General features: G+C 35.1%; 1 protein-coding gene across 15 annotated transcripts in view; it reads right to left on the reverse strand.

Annotated features, from left to right (window-relative positions):
- Pcdh15 (protocadherin related 15) overlaps positions 1–23,034 on the reverse strand; it is a 443,526-nt gene that overhangs the window by 73,990 nt on the left and 346,502 nt on the right. For all 15 annotated transcript variants that reach the window (XM_048338795.1, XM_048338794.1, XM_048338792.1 and 12 more), the window contains 2 exons: positions 10,828–10,937; positions 6,295–6,435 (listed from right to left, as the gene is read on the reverse strand). In XM_048338795.1, the coding sequence (XP_048194752.1) occupies positions 6,295–6,435; positions 10,828–10,937 (251 nt within the window). The remainder of the gene's footprint in view (positions 1–6,294; positions 6,436–10,827; positions 10,938–23,034) is intronic.

The raw sequence follows: 23,034 nt of genomic DNA on the forward strand, positions 1-23,034 counted from the left end.
TATCTCATCTGTATATAGTAAATGTTAAAAAAATTAACAAGGGGCTTGCTGTATAGCTTAGTGGTAGAGTTCTTGTTCAGCATTTGCAAGGTCCTGGGTTCAATACCAAACATAAAGACTAAAAAGAACATAAAGTTGAGTACAGAAATAGAAGAAAATAATTTCTTTGACCGAAGCATGAAAGTAAACATAATTTAATGCATTGTGAAGTTGAAATCTCAGAATTCATATTTATACCCACATATTTAGTACTTTACAATCCCTATCAAATTTTATTTCTTTGAGATCACCATGGAGAACCTTTAATTCCATGATTAAGGCTGGAGAAACACCAGATTGATAAAGATCAATTCTAACTTTTGAGATGAAGACTTGTAGAACAGTTAGGAATTGATAAGGAAAGCAATGGAAGCAAATACCTTATAACCAGTGTCGGAAGCAAAGCATTAGGAAAGGAACACAGAAAACACCGTGAAAGCAAAGAACTAAGTATAGTATTTAAGATTAAGTGATCTCAGTCAACACAGAAATTATAAAATGACTTACAAAATACCCCTGAAGTTGAAACAGAGAAGTGTCTAAAAGTTTATTCTTGGTTAGTTTTTCATTTTGTTTTGGTGGGAGGGGATGATAAAGACAGTACTGGGAATTCTCCTTCTTTGAACATGCTACTGTTTCATCCACTCTTTCAGTTCTTTCCATTCCTATATGCCGCTTTTCTATATTGTATTATTTAAATAGAATGCTACAGTTTATTTTTGTCTAGTTAGTGGGAAGGCTTCTGGCTTTGTGGTTGGATTTTGGTTGTTAGTTTGTTTTCCAATAAAAGCACAGAGAATTTAGCTGGTTGTTATGACTGTTCAAAATAAAATATTTCACTTAACGGGGAAAAATTACTATCTATAAGAAATAAGTGGTAAAATAAATGAAAATCAATTTATAGATACAATGAATCTTTAAGTGATTTAAAAGGGTAGTGCTACTACAGTCCTCAGGTGTTTGGAGGCATAGAAACATTAGAAATGACAAGATGTCAACCTACAGGGAAAACAGGTGGGGCTGTACTGAGACTTCTACCCCTGATCAGAAGAGCCAGTACTGAGCTCGCAAGAGATCAGGCTGCTATCTGAATGAAGAGAGATGAACTTGGTTTGTGGTTTGCTGGTTTGGCATAATGGGAAGTCCTCATCTTGTCTGGAGGACTTTAGGTTCTTAGGAGAGAGAAATAGAAGCTGAAGGACTTCTGGGTCTTAAGCTGAGTGAGCACATACAACTGCTCCTAGGGGCAATAAAATGAGGAATGAGTACAACCCAAGAATTAAAGCACCAAATAGGAAGGCAGATGCTGTGTTTTAATCCTGTTCCAGTCACTCACCATACATCTGCTGGCAAAAGTAAAGTTATTAATTCTATATTAACCTCATTAATCATATCAATAAGAAAATACTTCTCAACAAGGAACAAAGCTTATCTTTATCTTCCAACATGGCTTCAGATCTTAACAAGGCTAGTTTTATATATTCCTAGACTCAGAAATAACATTTCCTTTCCTTTTTGATCTGTATATTTTTCAGTACTAAGAATCAAGTCCAGACACTCGCTGGTGCTAGAGAAGGCTTTATTGATGACTTATATCCATAGTCCATCATTTTTGAATCAGAATTTTATTATATAGCTCAAACAGTCTTAGATTCATGATTTCCTTGCCTGCCTCACACAGGTACTGGGATTATAGACATCCATCTTAAGGCAAAATGAAAACTTTACTTTTAGCTGCTCAAAGAATAAACATAAAGTGTTTTTTTTTATTTCTCAACTCACATGTTTTTCTTTCATGATATATTTGGATAAGTATATGTTGCAATCTGTTCTTTAATTTTAAAAGGCCAGTGTACCATCAGATCTATAAACCATATTTTAGAGTCAATGAAAAACCATTTCCTTAATGTACTTAGCTTTAGAAATGCATTAAAAATTCTATAAACATGTTTAAATTGCATTCCTAAGAAAAGCTGTTTTGAACAATGCAATTGTTTTCTTAGGAAAATTCTATTTCTATAGGGCTCAAAATAATATTTTATTTCATTAAAGTATAATACTATCTGCTGTAAGTTTCAATAAGTTTCCAGAATGTCAGATTTAAAATAATACTGTATGTGATTCTGTGCTATTATTTATTTATTCATTCATTCATTCATTCATTTATTTATTTTGCCAGTCCTGGGGATCGGGACTCAGGGCCTGAGTACTTGCTTGGCTTCTTTTTGCTCAAGGCTATGTGCTATTAATTTTTATAAACCAATATCCAATATAGAAAGGAGAAAATTAGTAAGAGATTTTGAATTGTTTCCATTTAATACTCATGCAAACATAAGATCCTGGGAATAACCTGGTTTTGTAGAATATAAAACATAGCACAAGACATGCTACAATACGATTATGCCAGATACACAGGGAATTTTCTAGCAAGTCAATCAATATTGAGTAAAGCCATTAGTATTATTTGTCACAGACCTTCTGTTTGAAATCAGAAAAGCCATGAAAATGAAATGTATTACAAGCTTGTACCCTAAAGCTAAGCCATAAAATGAAATCAATCGCATTTGAGTTGTTTTATCACCAGTTTAAGCTTTATCTTAATTGTTCTGTCATTTATTCCCGATTGAAAGTCTAGTTATTGAATCAAAGCAAATTGACATATTTATAAAATGCTTTGGTTTTCTCTTCTAGGTTGAAAGATGATTATAATTTTAATATAATGCAAAAATTGCCACTTCAGTTATGGAATTACATAGATCAATCTGAGCTATAAAGTTGCATGTTATTGCTTTTGTATTACATAAAAAGAAGCAACTGAGAATAAGCTAGTACCATAAATAATGACAGAAGTTTATGAAGTTTCCACTGGTCACAAGCTCCTTGTCCTTCCTAGTGACAGATAACATTTTTGTCACATATTCAGTAGAGACTGAGTGGGCTAGAGAGATGATACATGAACAGGAGCAAGAGAAGGTACAAAATGTTGACATAAAGCATAAGAGCATGCATATCTCTCTGTCTTTGAAGAAATGAATATCATTATTTGATCTGAAATAGTTGTCAATCTGAGAGTCAAGAAAGCAAAAAGGGAGACCTGTTGCAATGGGAACAAAAGTGAAATGAGAGACAAAAATCTGGAAGTACAGAAGACTAGATATTCTGCAATGGAAGTGGAAATTAGTGGAGGGAAAGAGACATTCCAAAGTTTTCAGAGTTAACCCTATATCAAGTACTTTAATGCTTAAGTACATTCCTATGATTGAAAGTGCACTGGCTCCATTTTTAATAACAATTATCTAAGTTACTGTAATGAAAAAGGAGTGGGCAGGGCTGGTTCTCCATTAGCAAAGTCAGCTACCATGTGGAATGGGATGTGGGATGTGAATAAAAAGGAATGGAATATGATGGTGGAGAAAGAGAAATTCTCATACATTTGGTGAGAATATAAACTAGTAAAATATGCAGATAATTATGGGGTTTCCTTGATGTCCTAACCATTATGATCCTGACACTCTACAAGATATATTAGCATTTGTACTCTACCCTAGACAGGGTTATGCTTTTACATTCAAATTGAGGTAGAAAGACAAAGGTTGTGCTCCACAACATATTCTACGTGGAATGAGGTGGGTGATGAAAAAAATAATTCACATACAAAACAATTACCATTCCCTTTTCCTATCACAGGAATAGTTCACCCAAAGTTCTTCAAATTTCTTACTCACTAGACAATTCTTAAATGTTCTTTAGGCTTTTGCATCAGGAATCGGTTTTTAAGATCTTGCAAAATCAGTAATTATTTTGTATCTATCTGTCTAAAACTTTAGGTCCATTGTACCTTAGAGTTTTTGTCACAATGTTCTATAAGGTATTATTTACATCCTATAGAGGATCTGCTTACTATTCTTGGCTATTTGGAGTCCTGCTTGTTTTTCAGGAAATAGATAAATGTCAAGCCATCAGAAAGTTCTCTTCATTTGTGTGGTAGTAGTGTACTCTTCTGTACTATGTTACATTTCATATCTAACACTCTTAAAATACTCTTGCATTTTCACTAGTTTTTTTTCTCTTTATGGGTTCAAAGGAGACTTGGAACTTCATCTCTGTGTATTGAAATTGTATTAGTTTGTCATATTACAACTATTAAATAAATAACTGTCAACTCAATGAATTCTGTGGCTTATAAATTTTTTCTTGGCTTCTGATGGTGATTTTGTTTTCTCAGAGTAAACAGAGTACTGTGTACACTTTTAAACCTTTATTCCTTTTATTTTAGCAATGGATCAATAAACTAGTAGATGGAATTAACTAAACTTTCTGTATTTTAAGTCATTGAGAAAATACTGTTTAAAATTGGCTTTTGTGAATCTGGATGGCTACCATCGTTTATCATTCAGAATGAGTAGTCATTCATTTATTTATAGTGCTACAATTGCCAATTTTTTTAAATTTTATCAATAAATGAAGAGGAAAAAATCAAACTTTATTTCTTTTTGTCTTTTTTATGGTTTCTGGTCTTCAGGGTAACTAAACATTTGAGACAGAGAACTTTCTCTGCAAAGGAATATTTTGGCTATTGAAGACTAAAGAAATTAAAGGAAAGGATTTTTAGATGTAGGAAGTGATTGTCAGTATCTGCTACCACCACGAGAAGGGAATTAGAAAATTGTATCCTTAAAGACAAGAAAGACGAAATTTAGCACTTATGATTTATTTGTTTATAAAAAGGGAGCCATTCCCCAGTGGCACACACCTATACTCAAGAGCCTGAGACTGGGAGGATCTCAGTTCAAAGCCAGTATCAGAAGAAAAGTCTGGATACTCTATCCAGCAAACTAACTAACTAACTAACCAGCAAAAAGCTGGGCTGGAAAAATAGCTCAAATGGTAGAGGACCAAAAGTGAACAAGCAAGCCAGTGAGCACATTTAGCACTGAGTTTATGAAATCAATACTACAGTTATCTATTTTCATTTTAAGTTTGCATTTAAATGCTAAACCCAGTTATAGTGAAGTTCAGTTGTAAAGTTTACCTTGAAAATTATTTTATGAATGCATACGTGGTAAGTAATGAAACACATTTTTATGAATTAAACTTCTTACATATATTGCCTTTATTCAAATCATAAATGCTAGAGCTCAGGAAAATAGGTCACTAATTTGGAAGCAAAATAGAATCCCTTTTATTGCTCTTCTTCAGCCTCTTCTCCTTCTTAATTTTTATTGTCCTCATAGTTTTACTCCCATACATTCACACAAAGCACTTTGACGATATTCACTCTTACTCTCCATTTACCTTTCCTCATCCATTGGCACCCACCATCCAACAGAATCTGTTTTATATTCCTGTCATTCATTGTCTTAGTGTATATTAATTGTGCCACAGACTTTCACTATATTTCTCCTGTTCATATATTATATTTTAATAATCTTAATTTCTTAATTGATCTTAATTGATTCATTGCCCATATTCTCTTGTGGTTCAATTTCAAAAGGTGTTTTGTAACTACTGCATGATCCACTGTTACAGTGTAAAAGAGAATTACCTCAATGGATGTAAAGAAAATCATTTGTCCCATTGTTGGTAACAGCTCTTAAAATCTGTATCATAACTTTCACAGATTGTCTTGAAATTGCTTTTTCATGTTATTATATAACATTGCCACTTTTAGAAAACATTTGAGCATCAAAAATTGAGGATTTAATCACTAACTCTTTCTTCTTTGGTTTTCTAGTCTGAAGCATGACTGAAACATTTCTTATGTTTATAAAATTGGGTATTAACTTTATCTTTGGATAGAACTATGTGTATATTGATTATGCTGCTGTATTGAAATTATTAGTCACTAATGTCAAGATGATTATTTTTCCTCAGATCTTAGAAAATACACAAGTACACGAAATCACACTATTTAGCCAAAGTCTAGTATAATATGTCAATTACAGTGTTTCAGCTGCTGATCTTGGGCTTCACAGTGAAACTATGAATAAGGTTTTTTGATCCATTTACACAGATTATGACATTTTAACAATATTATATGCACAGTTTAGAAACGAGTTATTATTGACTTGACATTTCAGACCAATGAAATCATTCCCAGACTTGCTGTATATCAAGTATTTAAATAGCAATCATCTCCAGCTATTAATGCTCTTCCTATCTTCTCCAGGGACAACTTTGTGTGTATATGCTTCATTAGCAATTCAATAGAAACACCATACAAGTATTTTTGACCTCTGAAATGATCTAACTTACTCTTAGAAGGAACGCGGAGATTGGCAAGGACCACCTCCAGGGAATCAGCTTGGACACGAAGTACGTAGCTTGTTTGTGTCTCATAATCCAGAGGGGCATTCACATAGATGACGCCTGTGATGTTATTAATTCCGAATTTATCTAGAATCCAAAAGACAATTCCTCATCATTTTCTTCACATATGGGGGAGGATTCCTTTGAAAGCCTTATGATTTTAAAGGCAATAAAATACTTAATTATCATATTAGTATAAAAATATAGCAAGGTTTTAGAAACTATGTTCTCGCCTGAAATTCTGTCTTGAAACAGTTTTTATAGGATATTTTTGACACTGACTGGATGTCACTCCTAAAAGCACTGTATAGTTTACTAGCCTATATAGGTTCAGATGGTTTATCGTATTAATGTTTCTTTCTTTTAACTCTTTCCTTCATTTCTTTTTTAAAAGCAATCCAGTTGATTTTGTCAAGCAAACATTAAATGAACCCAAAGACTTAAGGACACCTAATCTTTGATAAGGGAGCCAGAATTAACAGATGGAAGAAAGACAACCTCTTCAACAAATGGTGCTTGCTGAAGTTGCTGTCCATGTGTAGAAAACTGAAGTTAGATCCTTATCTATCACGCTTCTTCAGAATAAATTCCAAATGGATAAAGACTTTGAAAATATTACAGGAAGGGAAAGGGGAAATGCTAGGTTCCTTGGCAAGAGTCAAAACTTTCTTAATAAAGATCCAGAAACAACAAATCAAAGAAAATCTGGATAAACAGGATTGCATTAAACTGCGTAGCTTCTTCATGGCACATCATGTGCCTAGCATGGTAAATACAAAGCCCACATAATAGTAAAAGATCTTCACTAGCTATACAATAGACAAGTTCCTCACATAAAAATATACTTAGAGTTCAAACAATTAAATCCCCAAAAATGAATCCTCAGAGAAACAGTCACCCCATTAATAAGTTTGCTACAGAATTTTAAAAAAGAGAGAGCTACTGCTCTGGAGAGGAATTGAGAATGGCCAATAGATACATGAAGGAATATTCAACATCTCTGGCCATAAAAGATATGTAAACTAAAACTACATTGAGATCCCACCCAACCCCAGTTAGAATGGCCATTATTAAGAAACAAACAATAGCAGATATTTGATGAATTATGCCAGAACCAAAGAAACATAGTCGCCATGGTTTCCCACATTTGAAATAATTAGTATGTCTAAGATATTCAATAGCTCAATACAAATCTGTGTACATATATTGAGCTATTGTGAACCTAGGATCCTAATCAAAATGATCTCCACAATATGGAAAAAAGAGGGTTTCTTTTGTTGTTACTTAGTTTTCTTATTTTTAAAGTACTGTTTGCAGTTATTTCTTAGGTCTTTAGTTGTTTGTTTTTTCTCCTGTGATATATTACCAGTGGTCACCCTTTCTGATTTCATCCTTTGCCTTGTATATAAGTTTATCTGATTTGGGAAGGGAAGAAATGGTCGGAAAAAGGGTGAACCAACACAGTAGTGATACTCAGTATATACTATGTTGGAAATGAACTTTACAATTTGTTGGGGGAAATCCAGAGAGGGAAGGAAATAAGATGGGAGAAAATGAGGGAGGGAAGGGGTAACAGTGTTTGAAAAAGAAATGTATTCATTACCTTACATATGTAACTGTAATCCCTCTGTATATCATCTTTACAATAAAATGAGAGAAAAAAAAAGAAAAAAATCAAATGTCAACTAGCTATTACTCTTTATAATTTATGATGTGGTAACACTATACCAAAAAAAAATCTGGTAATTTAATATGTGAGTTATTTTTAAATAATCATTATTCTAAATATCTAAAAATAGGTTACCCCATTTTATGAATTAATGTATTTCAATGAAAAGAAGGGTATATTTGCAGCTTCAGAGTATCCCAAATTCCCGTTCTCTAATTCCTTATCTAACTTTTCCTCATTTCACTATTTTCTATTTTCACATTCCCTTATTTCACTATTTCTCACCCCCTAAAAAAGTTACAAAGAGATTTGTTAAACAGTTTCACTGTCTACCTTCTTTTTAAGGGGCCAGCGCTTCCTAGGCAAATACTTGGCCCCTTAACCATTCCTCCAGCCCTTTTTGCTTTACTTAATTAGGTAATTTGTGTTGCTCTTTTTTCCCCAAAGACTGGCCTTGGACCAATAAGTTTTCATATTTGTCTCCTTCATAGTTATGATTATAACTAATTGCTTCTGTCTACTTCCTCTTACTGAACTGTTCAGTTCTGTGAGCACAAGGATCTACTTTGCTCATTTGTTGCCTCTACTTTCTGGAAGCATCATTAGTGAGCGAGAGATACCCAATAAATATTACTTGAATGAATTAATCAATATACTGGATGTAAAATACTTGCTATGTTGAGTTGAAAAGAATGAGAACATCATTGCTTTCTTAAAGAAAAAAAAAAAACATACTGAACCACACAGGGATATTATTGGAATAGACTGAGACATTATTGTGTTAGTCAGATGTTGGAAATCTGAGAAAAAAAAATGAAGTTCTGTTAATTTAGGAAAGAGACAGACAGGCAGAGAAAAAAAATCAAGGAAATAAGAGAAGTAAGATATCGAGCACTTTTGCCATAGGAGCAGCAATTTTGAGTAATAATTGGTCATGGAAGTATTTGAGAAAGGATTTCGTAATTTACTGGAAAACTTCAAAATAGTTTATTTACTGATAATCTGCAATTTGCCAGACTATTCTGGGTATCAAAGAAAAAAATTGATGAGTTAGTCATAGGTGAGAGAACATTGAGCTTATTCTCAGAACCTAAAAAGTCACTACGATTCTGATAATGCCTGGTCATTAAAACTCAAGTGACCTGTTTATTTATGTTTATTACTAATTTGACTGGAAATTATTTTATAACACAAAGGGCTATTAATGTGTATGTCACTCATTTGGCATTGTAGCATTCTTTTTGTTTGTTATTGTCAAAGTGAAGTACTGAGGGGTTACAGTTTCATATGTAAGGTAGGTACATTACTTGTCCAGCTTATTACCTCCTCCCTCATTTTCCCCCCATCACCCCCATCTCCAGTTCCCTCCCCACCATGAGTTGTTTGGTTAGTTTACACCAATTGATTTTGTACGTATCTCATTTTCAAAGGTTTGTCTTTTTATCCTTTGATTTATTTTTGTTATTCCATTTCCCTTCCCTTGTTTCATTACATGTCTATACATTACCTGGGGTACTAATGTCAGTTACAGTAAGAAGAGGAGTAAAACCACCGGAAGGAAATATGAGAGAATAAAAGTTACAGTTTCACATGATATGTTGAAATTAACTATAGCAATGATATACTACTTATTTCCATAACATGGAGATCATTTCACTTAGCATTATCTCATATGTTCATAAGAGCATAGCTAAAGACATAGCTTGCATGATAAACAGATAGCCCACAGATTTGGAGAAGATCTTTACCAGCCATAGAATGGACAAATTAATTATATCTAAAATATACACAGAACTCAAAAAGTTAAATTCCTCCAAAACAAATATTCAAAGAACCAACGGCCCTGTCATTAAATGGGCTAAAGACCTAAAAAGAGACTTCTCTGAAGAAGAAATGATAATGGCAAAGAGAAAATGTGCTCTACTTCACTGGTGATAAAATAAATGCACTGAGATTCCACCTCACCCAAGTAAGAATGTCCATTATCAGGAAAACTAATAATAAATGCTGGAGGGGATGTGGCAAAAAGGGAACCCTACTCCATTGTTGGTGGGAATGCATCTTGTTCAACCATTCTGGAAAGCAGTGTGGAGGTTCCTCAGAATGGTAAAAAATAGAGCTCCCGTATGACCCAGAAGCTCCACTTTTGGGCATCTACCCAAAAGGTCACTAGCAAGACCACACTAAAGCCACAAGCACAACCATGTTCATCACAGCACAATTTGTCATTGTTAAAATATGGAACCAATCCAGATAGCCATCAGTAGATGGGTGGGTCAAGAAAATGTGGTATATATACACAATGGAATTCTATGCCTCTATCAGAAAGAATGATACTGCCCCATTCATGAGAAAATGGAAAGACTTGGAAAAAAATCATATAAGTGAAGTGACCTAGATACAAAAAACATAAACCCTATTGTTTCTCTCATAGGGAATAATTAATACATTGTAACATTCTTATGTCCCTAAATTTACTTCAAGTTTAGGATGACATAAGCTATGGTTTGTAGGTGTAACAACCATCAGAGAGCCACCTGAAAGCACCATATAATTATGTATATATATATATATATATATATATATATATATATATAATCATCAAAAATGAGAAAGCTAGAGACTATTTCAATTCAGTACTCCTTAGGGAAGATAACATTAACATAACTAGATTATTGATTATGTTCCCGATTAATTTATCAATATGACACATTTCTCTTAGACAAGATAGGATAAGTATTTTGCTGCAATTAACCTTATTCTATGATTATGCATTTATAGTTAAAACACAAAGAAAACTTTCTATTCACCTTCTTCATTCCCAGAGACAATGGAGTAGACAACACTCTGGTTGATCGCTGCAGCAGAAATTACACCCACCATGGTTCCTCTCGCTGCCAATTCACTTACAGGAGGAGGTCTGCAGATATAGATATAATGATGTACTTATTTTATGATTCTATTCTGTAGCAACTTTAAGTGCAAAGAAAAACCGAGGGAAATGAATCACATGAGAATTTCCCATGTTACCTTCTGCATTCCTAGATACGCAGAGCATCCTGTATTTGCTCTATCTTTCAGCCCAGTGACATACTTGAGACAAGTGAAGCCTCACTATGGTCACATCACACACAATCCCATCAAACTGTGGTGGACATTAGGTTTCAGTTGGGGAAGTGTACATTTTATGTATTTGGATATATGTACTAAAACAAATACTTACCATGAAATACTGTACTAATCATTTTGTTTCAATGCCCTAAAAATTCCCTGAAATTCAAAAATCCCTGTCACCACACCCAAATGCTGCCAACAACTGACTGCTCAGTGTTTACTGTGTCTATATTCCTGTCTTTTTCAGGATCTCATTCCGATGGAAACCTACAGTACAGTGCCTTCCCAGCTTCCTTTCAGTTAGCAATATGCAAATATTTCCCTTATAACTTTTTATGACTTAGCGCCACTCTTTCTTTCTTTGTTTTTTTTTTTTTTTTTTTGTAATGGTGAATAAGGTTACATTGTCTGGATATATTACAATTTATTTTCATAATATCTTCATTGGTCCAAGTTTGGGTAGTATATATAATACTCAAATAGGATTTTATAGCATGACACCATGAAAATGGGTTGGCTCCTGACATGCAGAAACTTCCTGAATAGATGGATGGATGAATGGATGGATGGATGGATGGATAAACAGATACACAGACAGACAGGCACATAGGCATACAGACACACAAAAACACAGAGATACAGATACAATTTGTGCTTGTACTAGGACTTGAGTTCAAAGACATTTTCTTTTTTTATTCAAATTTTTATTATCAAACTGATGTACAGAGAGGTTACAGTTTCATATGTTGGCATTGGATACATTTCTTGTACTGTTTGTTACCTTGTCCCTCATACCCCCCTCCCTCCCCTCCTTTCCCTTCCCCCCCCCCCGGAGGTGTTCAGTTCACTCACACCAAACAGTTTTGCAAGTATTGCTTTTGTAGTTGTTTCTCTTTTTCATTCCTTTTCTATTTTTATTTTCTTGCCAGTCTTGGGTCTTGGAAGTCAGGGCCTGAGCACTCTCCGGGCTTCTTGTTTGTTTGTTTGTTTTTGGCCAGTCCTGGGGCTTGGACTCAGGGCCTGAGTACTGTCCCTGGCTTCTTCTTGCTCAAGGCTAGCACTCTGCCACTTGAGCCACAGCGCCACTTCTGGCCATTTTCTGTATATGTGGTGCTGGGGAGTTGACCCCAGGGCCTCCTGTATACGAGGCAAGCACTCTTGCCACTAGGCCATATCCCCAGCCCCAGTTGTTTCTCTTTTTGTACCCTGTGTCTCTCAAATTTGGTATTCCCTTTGAATTTCCTACTTCCAATACCAGTAAACACGGTTTCCAATATACTCAGATAAGATTACAGAGATAGTGTAGGTACAACCACAGGAAGGTGATACAAGAACATCATCAATAATAGAAGCTACAGATACACATAGGACGTTGAAAGTAGTTACAACTGTGATATAACAATTGTTTCCATAACATGGAGTTCATTTCACTTAGCATCATCTTATGTGTTCATAAGGGTATAGCTATTGGGCCTTGTGATGCTCTGCTATGACTTGCCTAAACCTGTACTAATTATTCCCAATAAGGGAGGCCATAAAGTCCGTGTTTCTTTGGGTCTGGCTCACTTCACTTAGTATAACTTTTTCCACCAGCACAACAATGTTCTTCTCAGCACTATTTGTCATAGCGAGAATCTGGAACCAACCTAGATGCCCCTCAGTAGACGAATGGATCAGGAAAATGTGGTACATATACACAATGGAATTTTATGCCTCTATAAGAAAGAATGACATTGTTCCATTCGTAAGGAAATGGAAGGACTTGGAAAAAGTTATACAAAGACATTTTCTTTTTTGGCTTTTGCTCAAAGCTAGTACACTACCAACAGAGCCACACTCCCACATCTGACTTTTTGCTGGTGAATTTGAGGTAAGGCTCCCTTAGATTTTTCCTTCGTGTCTTGTTTTGAACTGTGATCCTCAGATATCAGCATCCTGACTAGGAAGGAATACAAGCATGAACCAGCAGTGCCCAGCTGATGTTTGAGTTTTAATTCACTAAGAATGTGGCAGTATTGTTACATGGCATTAGGTAACTATCTTGAAGTAAAATATTAGCACAATAAGGTGTTAATTTATACTTTTTTTACTTGCTTCTCATTAAAGTAGTTCTATATAAGCAAATATGCTATGAATGTAGGCCTGGTTCAAGTGGTAGAGCAATAGCCCAACAAGAGTCCTAGTACCAATATCAAGAAATAAAAAAGAAGTATAGATGCTAGTCAGATTTTGAAATACTTAAAGAAGAGAGTTTCTTTATTTTAAATTAGATATTGCCTAAGTACTTTGACTATTTGGTTATTATATAAGAAAAATTAACTACATTTTCTTCCGTAATTCTGTTTTTCTTTAGTCTTTATACAATATGTGGATATGGTAGAAATAGTTAATCTGCATTTAACTTTAACATTAGAACAATTCCATCTATTTCCAGTAAGTGGTGAGCCATTCTTATAAATCTTAGGGATACAAAGTCTGAGGTCTGAAGGATCATAGATTAGCTTCAGCACAGATACAAAAGTATGCTGGCCACCATCTCCAAAATAACCAGTAAGAAGTAGGGCAGGCTCAAAAGGTAGAACACCAGCTATGATCAGGCTAGCTGAGAGAAAGTAAGGCTCCAAGTTTAAATTGGAATACTGTCAAGAAATAAAAGAAAAAGAAAATAAAATATTCATCTGTCATTTCAAATAACAAAAAGTAATATTTAATTCATTTATCTACATTTAGTACATAATCAGTATGAAAATAGTATGGGGGAAGGTATGCAGCACAATTTAAGAAGCAATTTAAATCCAATGGACATAACTAAAATCATTTATAATTGTCTTTGTTAGTAAATGTTTAAAGTAATTTTACTTCTAGAAAAAAAAATCTTATTATCCTTTGTCGTAATTGTTCCAGTATACTTATTCATAGCAGAATCAAACATAGTATAAAATGCAATTTACTCCTTGCTAAAATTAATTGAACCTTGGCAACAACTGAGAATCAGATTACAAAATCTCAATTCCTTTCTATTTATTGCTAAACGGGATTTATTTTATTATTATTTTATGTCCTGGAAAGAATCAGTTAAATTATTGGACAATTTACACTGTCTTTTGCATCGGATATTACTTGGGTGAACGAGTTAGGAGCTGGTATAATAAGCCAGGAAGTCATGTGGGTCAAGAAAGCAGAATCACTAGCAAATTAAATAACTGGAGTAGGGTGTGAATAAATAAGAGAGCAAGATGGAAGTAAGGGGTGGATGCAGTGTGACTGCTTTGAAATAGTAGAAATCCAGTATGTGTTTTCTTAGTTAAGAAAAGAAGCTCAAAGATTTTACATTAAGTATTAATTTTTGACATCTATAAAAGATGACTAAAAGGTGACTAAATTTGACTTAGGATGTTTTTCAGAGAAGAATAGATACTAAGTTTTAAATTCAACTTTTGTCACCATGTACAAATGATCTTTTGAACTTGTTTTTCCTAAGTGAAAATTTAGATAATCTGACCCATGTCTCCCCAGCTTCTTCTTAAAATCTAATCCTTGGTAGTTGCCAGGATATTGTGCATTGACAAGTTTATTTCAGATTCTGCATATGAATAGATCCTGCAATATTTGTCTTTCTGGGCATGACTAATTTCATTTAATATGATGTTGCAAATTGCAGGATTCGTTTTAGTGCTGCATATAATTCCACCATATGTGACACCTATTCTTCCTCTACATACATAGGAGTTTGTTCCATATTTTGGCTACTATGTAGAGTGCTACAATGAGGGCCAATGTTTCTCCATTTAAGCATAATTAAAAATGGGAAAAATACTTGGAAGTTATTTTTATAAAAGAATTACAAATGATATATGGAAAATACTATACATAGGCATTTCAAAATACTTTCTTTTATCACAAATTTCTTGGAAAGCCAAATTAAAACCACAATAAAATGTCATCACCTTAAACCTGGTGGGATAGCTACTTTTAAATTTGCATAACTAGTATATGAGTATATGTTTTCTCAGACACTGTAGAAAGTGGGTGAAAGTGTCTGGACATTTCCTGATATCATGTTATGATTTTTCTATCGTCCATGTAATGGAAGTCTTCTCTTAGGATTGGTTTTAAAACAGGCACTGTTGGCTCATGCCTGTAATGTTAGCTATGGGAGCCATAGCTTGTCTCTATTCATTGTTTCTATTTGTTTTCCAAAATTTCATATAGTTGGAATGAAACAGTATGCAAACTTTTGAGACTGGCGTCTTCTTACTCATTTGTTGTTAATTAGTTTTCAATATGTACTTAAGTTTCTCTGTAGCATTTTATGATTTCATATAATGTTTTATTTTGCTTCCTTGTTGAATAATATTGAATTGTGTAAGTGTATCTCAAAACCAGCACTTTAGCTAAAATAATCTTTGCAGATAAATTAAGAACCAAAAATGTAATTGCTACATAAAGTATTTGCCAAGAGCTTCCAACATTAATTTTTCTTTGAAGATTTAAGTTAATTCATAGTTATATATTTAAATCTATGAAGGCTTTTTAATATTAAGGTGCAAGAATTCTTTTCAATAAAATTTATTTTAACCTATCTGAGTCATCCTGTTAATGACTGCTAAAATAACATAATTTGTAGTATCCAAATATTAACTCAAATTTTGCTTTATAAATATAGATGAAGCAATTATTCTACAATTTATAATGTACTTTTATTTTGGGGTTCAAGAAGCAATAATAAAAGTAAATAATATACATGTTGTCCAAAGCTCCTAATTGTTTTAAATGCCACGAGGTTTAGGATATAAAAGTGTTTATAAATTGGTGCTATAAAATTACACTGAAATTCAATCTGGCTCTATTGCTTTCTTTCTACAGAGAAACAAATCTAATTTATTTTGACATGTTTAAATTCAATATATTTGCAAATCAGTACCAATTAAAGATGTGTTTCTATTTCTGCTATGAGGGAATTTAATGAAAATGAGAAGAAAAATAAACACACACTGAAACACCTATTATTTTTAACCTTGGGGTAATTGCATCAGAGTGATCCGATTCTACATAGTTAAGTAAGAAAAAAGTTTTCCAGACATGAACCAGCAGGACAGCACCTTTTTCAGAATTCTTTGGATGAAGTATAGATAAGAGAAATTAATGAAAAAAAAATAGTAGGTACTACTGTTTACATTTTTTCAAAGGAGTTTACTATCATTAAGTTTTATTGAGCTCATATTCATGCAGCATCCTTGTCCTGAAATATAAATAATTTCCCTATCTTACAGGTAAAACTGTAACCCCAAATGTTGGTAATCTTGCTTTGTTTCATTTTTAATTGTTGTCATAAACAGAATTTATTTGAATTCCTCTTAGTGGCTCTCAGACTGTGAGAATCTACCGAAAATTTCATTAATGTTTTTACATTTCCTGATAACATAGGCCAAAATTCTTTTCTAGGTTCCGGAGGTCAGGGTCAGGATAGGCATTTGCAAAAGGCTGCTGGATTGTAAAGAAAGGTTGGAAATCTTGTCATCCAAATAATGGACTTTGTTATCATGCCCTGTTGTCTTCCTCTTTCTTCTTTGGTCACTCCTCTCTCCATGTGGCTTACCTAGTCCTAAGAATGTAACAGTGAATGTCTTCTCAGCAAATGAGAAAAATTGAATGTTGCTTAGCCTAAGTCATACATATCAGTCTGAATTCTGGTTCCAATGATGGCTAGTTTAGTGACTCAGGACATCTGGTTGAATTACTATCAAGTGAGATATCTATAGATCTCTCTCCTTTACACCTATCACTGCTTCTCCAGAAGGGTGGATTTTTACTTTGATAAGTATATTACTTTAAGGTATTAAACTACATGCATTCATAAAGACGGGAGAACATTATTTTGTGCTTTTGGTTAAGCCAGTTAACATACTTGAATGGCTCACAAAATCTCCATTCTACTTCTTAAAGTTTTCTTTCAGGAGGTCTGAGTTCAGAACAGAGTAGTAAATTCTGGATGATATCTCAATAATCTTGAATAAAATATTCTTGCATGTTTAAATTTCTCAGGTCAAATTAACTGTCCTGAGAGTAGCACTAATCAGCTTAGGTAAGAATAGTAGTTGTTCTACACAGCCAATCAATAGCACAACTAGAAATACAAACTTGTTCTTTAAATCATTACGTTTGGAAGGTCATTTACACAACAATGAATAGCTGTTATAAATGAAGACCAAGAGTGTAAAACAGGTTGTGTTTGGGATGGAGAAAAATGAGTGGAGAGCATGTGGACGGAGGGGAAGGTATATATATATATATATATATATATATATATATATATATATATGTACATAATTGTCATAAACAGAGTTTATTTGAATTCCTCTTACACACACACACACACACACACACACACACACACACACGGGACATGATGGTAAGAGAAAAGAGAGAGAAGGAAGGTCCTGATGAGGATATACCACATGCATGTAGGGGAACATCACAGTAACTAGTATATGCTAAGAAAAAAATGGGAAATAAATAAATTCATGGTACACAAAGGAAAAAATCTGAAATTTACAAGTGTCAGTCTACAGATCACCAAGCATTTACAGAATTCCTGGGACTATTAACATGTTACATTGAGAGTAATAAATGATAAGATAGTTCAGTTTATGAAAGCCCTCGTTTCTGTCCATTGGCCGAGCTTCAAAATAAAGCGAGTAAAATTACCTAATTTTACTCTCAAGAGTGTTCTGCTATCACTAATCAATTAAAGATTATATAGATATACTATGGTACAAAATTTAGTCCTATCTCTACTGACCTTGCAATCTATCTAGTGAGAATACAGCATAAGCAAAAAGAGAATTCTGATTTGAATTATATTTGTTTGCCATCAATAAAGAAACTTTTCCTTCCAATTATTTGCACCTGTCTGAGAATCTTTTCACATCATCTATTTTTTGCATGTGATTTTGATTGTATCACATTTATAAATGGAATAGTATCATGTGGAAAGTTTACTAGAAACCAAATCCAATGTTTGAAGATGAATTCAATGACATAGATATCAAATAATAAAGAAATCTGGACATGAGTGTCCTCTTGCCACAAAAATGCCATGATTTTTAATCAACAATGCATAAAAACCTACCTCTCTACAAAGTGTAGAAATATAGTGACCTTTCATGACCACCCTTCTACGCTTGTCTTTTGTCTGTTTCAAACCATTGTATGCCTTTCCAATTTCTCTACGATACTAGAAAACACCATTATTATGGTATGGCTCAATCTACTTCTTTAACTCATCAAATTAAACATTTATCCCTTTTGCCTAAAAACTATGTTTGTACTAATTACTAATTAAATGGAATCATTGTACCCTCTTATATCTTTCATTTGAAACAAAATGATTCACAGATAAAATCCAATAAAGGATACTGCAATATATATAACTATTTGTGTTAAAAATCCTTCCTAATTTCCCAGCAGAGTGTTTAAAGTAAATAGTCTAAAATTTAGTATAAGTTTTCCAATAATACTGTCTTCTTCTGGAAACACAAAGATGAAGCCCTGCACCACCTTGAATAACTGGAAAATTCAACTCTATATGGGGACAGAGTGAGCTTAATAAAGCTGTGCAGATGGATTTTTTCAGAGTCTTTTTTTCAGCAGACAGTTAAAATACATTATTTTTGACAAACAACTCTAATAATACCCCATAAGAGTATAGGAAAAGTTATCTTCATTTAAACCCAACTCATAGAAGCAATAATTAAAAGTTAAAATAGGAAAAAAGTTCCCTAGTCAAGTTATGCTCCATACATGGATTGATTTTATTTAATAGTATTAGTTACTTGTTATTTTTGTTTCATATATTTTTAGAATCAAGATCAAATGCTCCCCTTCTCTTACTTACTTATTGATAAAGAATCTGAAGTCTCCACAGTTAAATTTCTATGGTTTTTATAACAATTAATCAGAAAGTTTCATAATGTAGATATAATTCTCTGAAGCACATGAGGTAGACTTGAACTTAACGTTCACACTTTTCTTAGAGATTGTGACAAAACTTTCATTTTCCATAGTTCAGTAGTGTACATGAAAATAGATATCTCCAGAATACCAATTATACTTTTGTTCACTATTTTGAATTACAAGAGGTACAAGGGCTGGGAATATGGCCTAGTGCCAAGAGTGCTTGCCTCATACATGAAGCCCTGGGTTCAATTCCTCAGCACCACATATATAGAAAAGGCCAGAGGTGGCGCTGTGGCTCAAGTGGCAGAGTGCTTGAGCAAAAAGAAGCCAGGGACAGTGCTCAGACCCTGAGTCCAAGCCCCAGGGCTGGCCAAAACAAACAAACAAAAACAACAACAACAACAAAAAATAACAAGAGGTACAAAATGAACTCATACTGGTCAGCAAGTACCATTTTTTTAATTGATAGGAAAACTGAGAATAATACTTTTTCTAGAGAATATTTGAACTCTTAAATTGCTAACATGTTCATTTACATTTTAATTTTTTATTGTCAAAGTGAAGTACATACATAAGGCAATGGGTATATTGTTATCTAACTTGTTACTTCCTCCCTCCTTCCCTTCCCTCCCATTTCCCTTTTCCACAGTTGATTTACACCATATAGTTTTGTAAGTATTGCTGTTGCATTGGTTTGTCTTTTTATCCTTTGTCTCTTGTTTTTGGTATTCCCTTTCCCTTCCCTATTTCCAATACAAATATATACAATATACAGGGCATTAAAATCAGTTACAGTGGGCTGGGGATATGGCCTAGTGGCAAGAGTGCCTGCCTCGGATACACGAGGCCCTAGGTTCGATTCCCCAGCACCACATATACAGAAAATGGCCAGAAGCGGCACTGTGGCTCAAGTGGCAGAGTGCTAGCCTTGAGCGGGAAGAAGCCAGGGACAGTGCTCAGGCCCTGAGTCCAAGGCCCAGGACTGGCAAAAAAAAAAAAAAATCAGTTACAGTGATATTAAGGGTAAAGACCTAAAAAGAGACTTCTCTGTAGAGGAAAAGAGAATGGCCAAGAGACACAGGGAGAAGTGCTCTACGTCACTGGCCATAAAATAAATGCAAATCAAAACTACACTGAGATTCCACTTCACCCCAGTAAGAATATCCATTATCAGGAAAACTGACAATTACAAATGCTGCTGAGGGGATGTGACAAAAAGGGAGCCCTACTCCATTGTTGGTGGGAACGCATCTTGTTGAACCACTCTGGAAAGCAGTGTGGAGGTTCCTCAGAAGGGTAAACATAGAAGTCCCCTATGACCTAGCAGCCCCACTTTTGGGCATCTACCCAAAAGATTACTAGCAAGACCACACTAAAGCCACCAGCACAACTATGTTCATCACAGCACAATTTGTCATTGCTAAAAAATGGAACCAACCCAGATGGCCCTTAGTAGATGAGTGGGTCAAGAAAATGTAGTACATAAACACTATGGAACTCTGTGCCTCTCTCATGAAGAATGACTGCCCCATTTGTAATGAATGGAAGGACTTGGAAAAAGTCATACTAAGTGAAGTGAGCCAGACCCAAAGAAACATGGACTGTATGGTTTCCCTCATAGGGAATAATTAGTACACATCTAGGACAGTCTGAGCAGAAGATCACAATAGCTCAAGTGCTATGATCATATGTACACATAAGATGATCCTAAGAGGGTACTTCTGGGAAGACAGCAGAGCAGCTGCAGTGCACTAGCTCAGCTCCCTCCAGCACCGCAGATTTCTCACCCCATAGAAACTTTTACCACTAGAAATACAACCAGCGTAAGTTGTAACAGTACAGGGATTCTGGCCAGGAAGGAAAAATCGACTTTGTACGTCTGAAAACACAGATTCGAGCTCTGGGCAGTATCCCACCACCTCGCCAGTGTCGGCGGCACCGGCACAGCGCCCGGCACAGCAACCCGCACTCCACGGAGGTAAAGCACACAGCGGAGACTAGCCGGCGCCTGAGCACGGACGACCTGAAATCGCCGAGAAAGAGTGAGTACCCATGAAAGATATTCTCACTCGCGACCACAGAGCAACTCCGGCAAGGCAGCCCTGCCCCCACCACCAGAGCAAAGCGCCATCTTTGCCACTGGCATAGGGTCAGACCAGATTGGAACTAAAGCGGGCCTGGGAAAAGCGAGGTCAAATTAGCCATCTTTGAAAAGGGCAAGAGGGACCAATCAGCGAGAGCCAACTCTGCCCAGGAGAACACCCCCTGCCCAGGTGGGAGGCGTGCCCTGGGCCTCGGCTTAGCCAGAGTTGCCCCGCCCTGCCTGTCGGAACTTCTAAATTTAAAGCGAAAACAGCCACCAGCTCCCAGCGGCAGGGAAATACCAGACGGAGGAATCTGAGACAGTTAAACGGTCCCGTCACAGAGGAAGCCCATTTCCCAGCCCGAAAAGGCGCTGTTTTCCAAAGCCACCTCCGCGAAGGAGGCCGCCTGGTGCAGGAGGCAGAAGCCTTGCACAGGTAAGCACCTCTCAGCTGGGTAAAACAGGCCAGAGGCGCCCCTCCCTGCTGAGTTCACAGCCTATTCAAAGGCAAGCTGTAAAGGCAGCGGCCCTGCAGCAAACAGAGGAGCAAGCTGAATTCTGCCAAACCCAGAAAATCAGGAATATAGACTGCAGACCATCATAAGGAAACCAGAGACTGGGGAAAGACGACCCAAACAAGGAAGACTCCATTTTTTTTTTTCTTTATCTTTTCAACATTTCTTAAACTTTAAAAAAAAAAAAAATTTTTTTTCAATTCCCGAAACGTCGTCTTTTTTTTTCCCCATGCTTTCTATTTTTACCAGTTTGTTTTATCAAGTTTTTTTTTTCTTTTCTGTTTGTTTGGTTTGTTCCATTGCTGATGTTTTTTTTTATTTTTTTCGTTTTATTTTATCTTCTTTTTAATATAATTTTTCTCTGTTGTGTGCGTCTGTCTCCCGCTACTTTAACTTTATTTCTCTCTCTGCGTTCTTTCTTTAAAACTTAATTTCCTATGAAGAACACCTCCACTCTTTTCTGCTAACACTCCATTATCTATCATTGCAACCTTATTCTCTCTACTGATTCTACTCTTCTCAACACTTCCATGTCACTGAAACTAAACCAAAATCACCACCTCCCCTCCCCAATACATTTTACTCTATTCTCTTTACTACCTCCAACTTACCCATCTGACTTATTGCCTGGACCTCCAGTTTCCAATGACTCCTGGTTATTGGATAGAGGGTATTCCAGCTTAATATGAGTGAATCAAAGGGGTTCATAGAGAAAGCCAGTCCTAAAAGATCTTAATATAAAAACAAGAATTGCGTATAGGGTTGTAACAGTAAATAAGTAACTACTGAATACAGGGCCCAAGATCAGTTGTTATATTGAGATTGTATTCTTTAGGAACACCAAATCTAATTTTATAGACAGGTATACAGGGTATCTGTACATAATTGTGAACTTGTAAGATTTACACAACAGTGCCTGGTAAGGGCTGCATTGGGTCTTAAACGGTGCTCACAGGTGCTGGTAGACTGGCATCCCCAATTCAAATTGGCAGAAGAAACACAAGAAAGATGGCAAACAATGAAGTCATATCTCCCACTCAAAACAAGCAGGAAGCACAGCAGTCAATCAAAGACATAGAAGAGAACCCTCAAAATGCTCTACAAAGTCTACTGATAAACATGATAAATGAAAAGTTCGACTCTCCTCAGTCAATTATTCTAGAGCGTGAGGAGGCAAAGCAAAAATTAATGGAGAATTTCATGGCATCCACAAATAGAAAGATAAATGAACTTCAAGAGTCAAATGAAAAGATAGCTAACCAGCTTAAAGATTTGAGAGACAACTCTCAAAACCAAAGTAACGAAGTTAATGAAGTAAAGAAGTCCATACAAGACCTAAGAAATGA

This window comes from Perognathus longimembris, chromosome 2 (genome assembly GCF_023159225.1).
Source record: "Perognathus longimembris pacificus isolate PPM17 chromosome 2, ASM2315922v1, whole genome shotgun sequence".
NCBI lineage: Eukaryota > Metazoa > Chordata > Mammalia > Rodentia > Heteromyidae > Perognathus > Perognathus longimembris.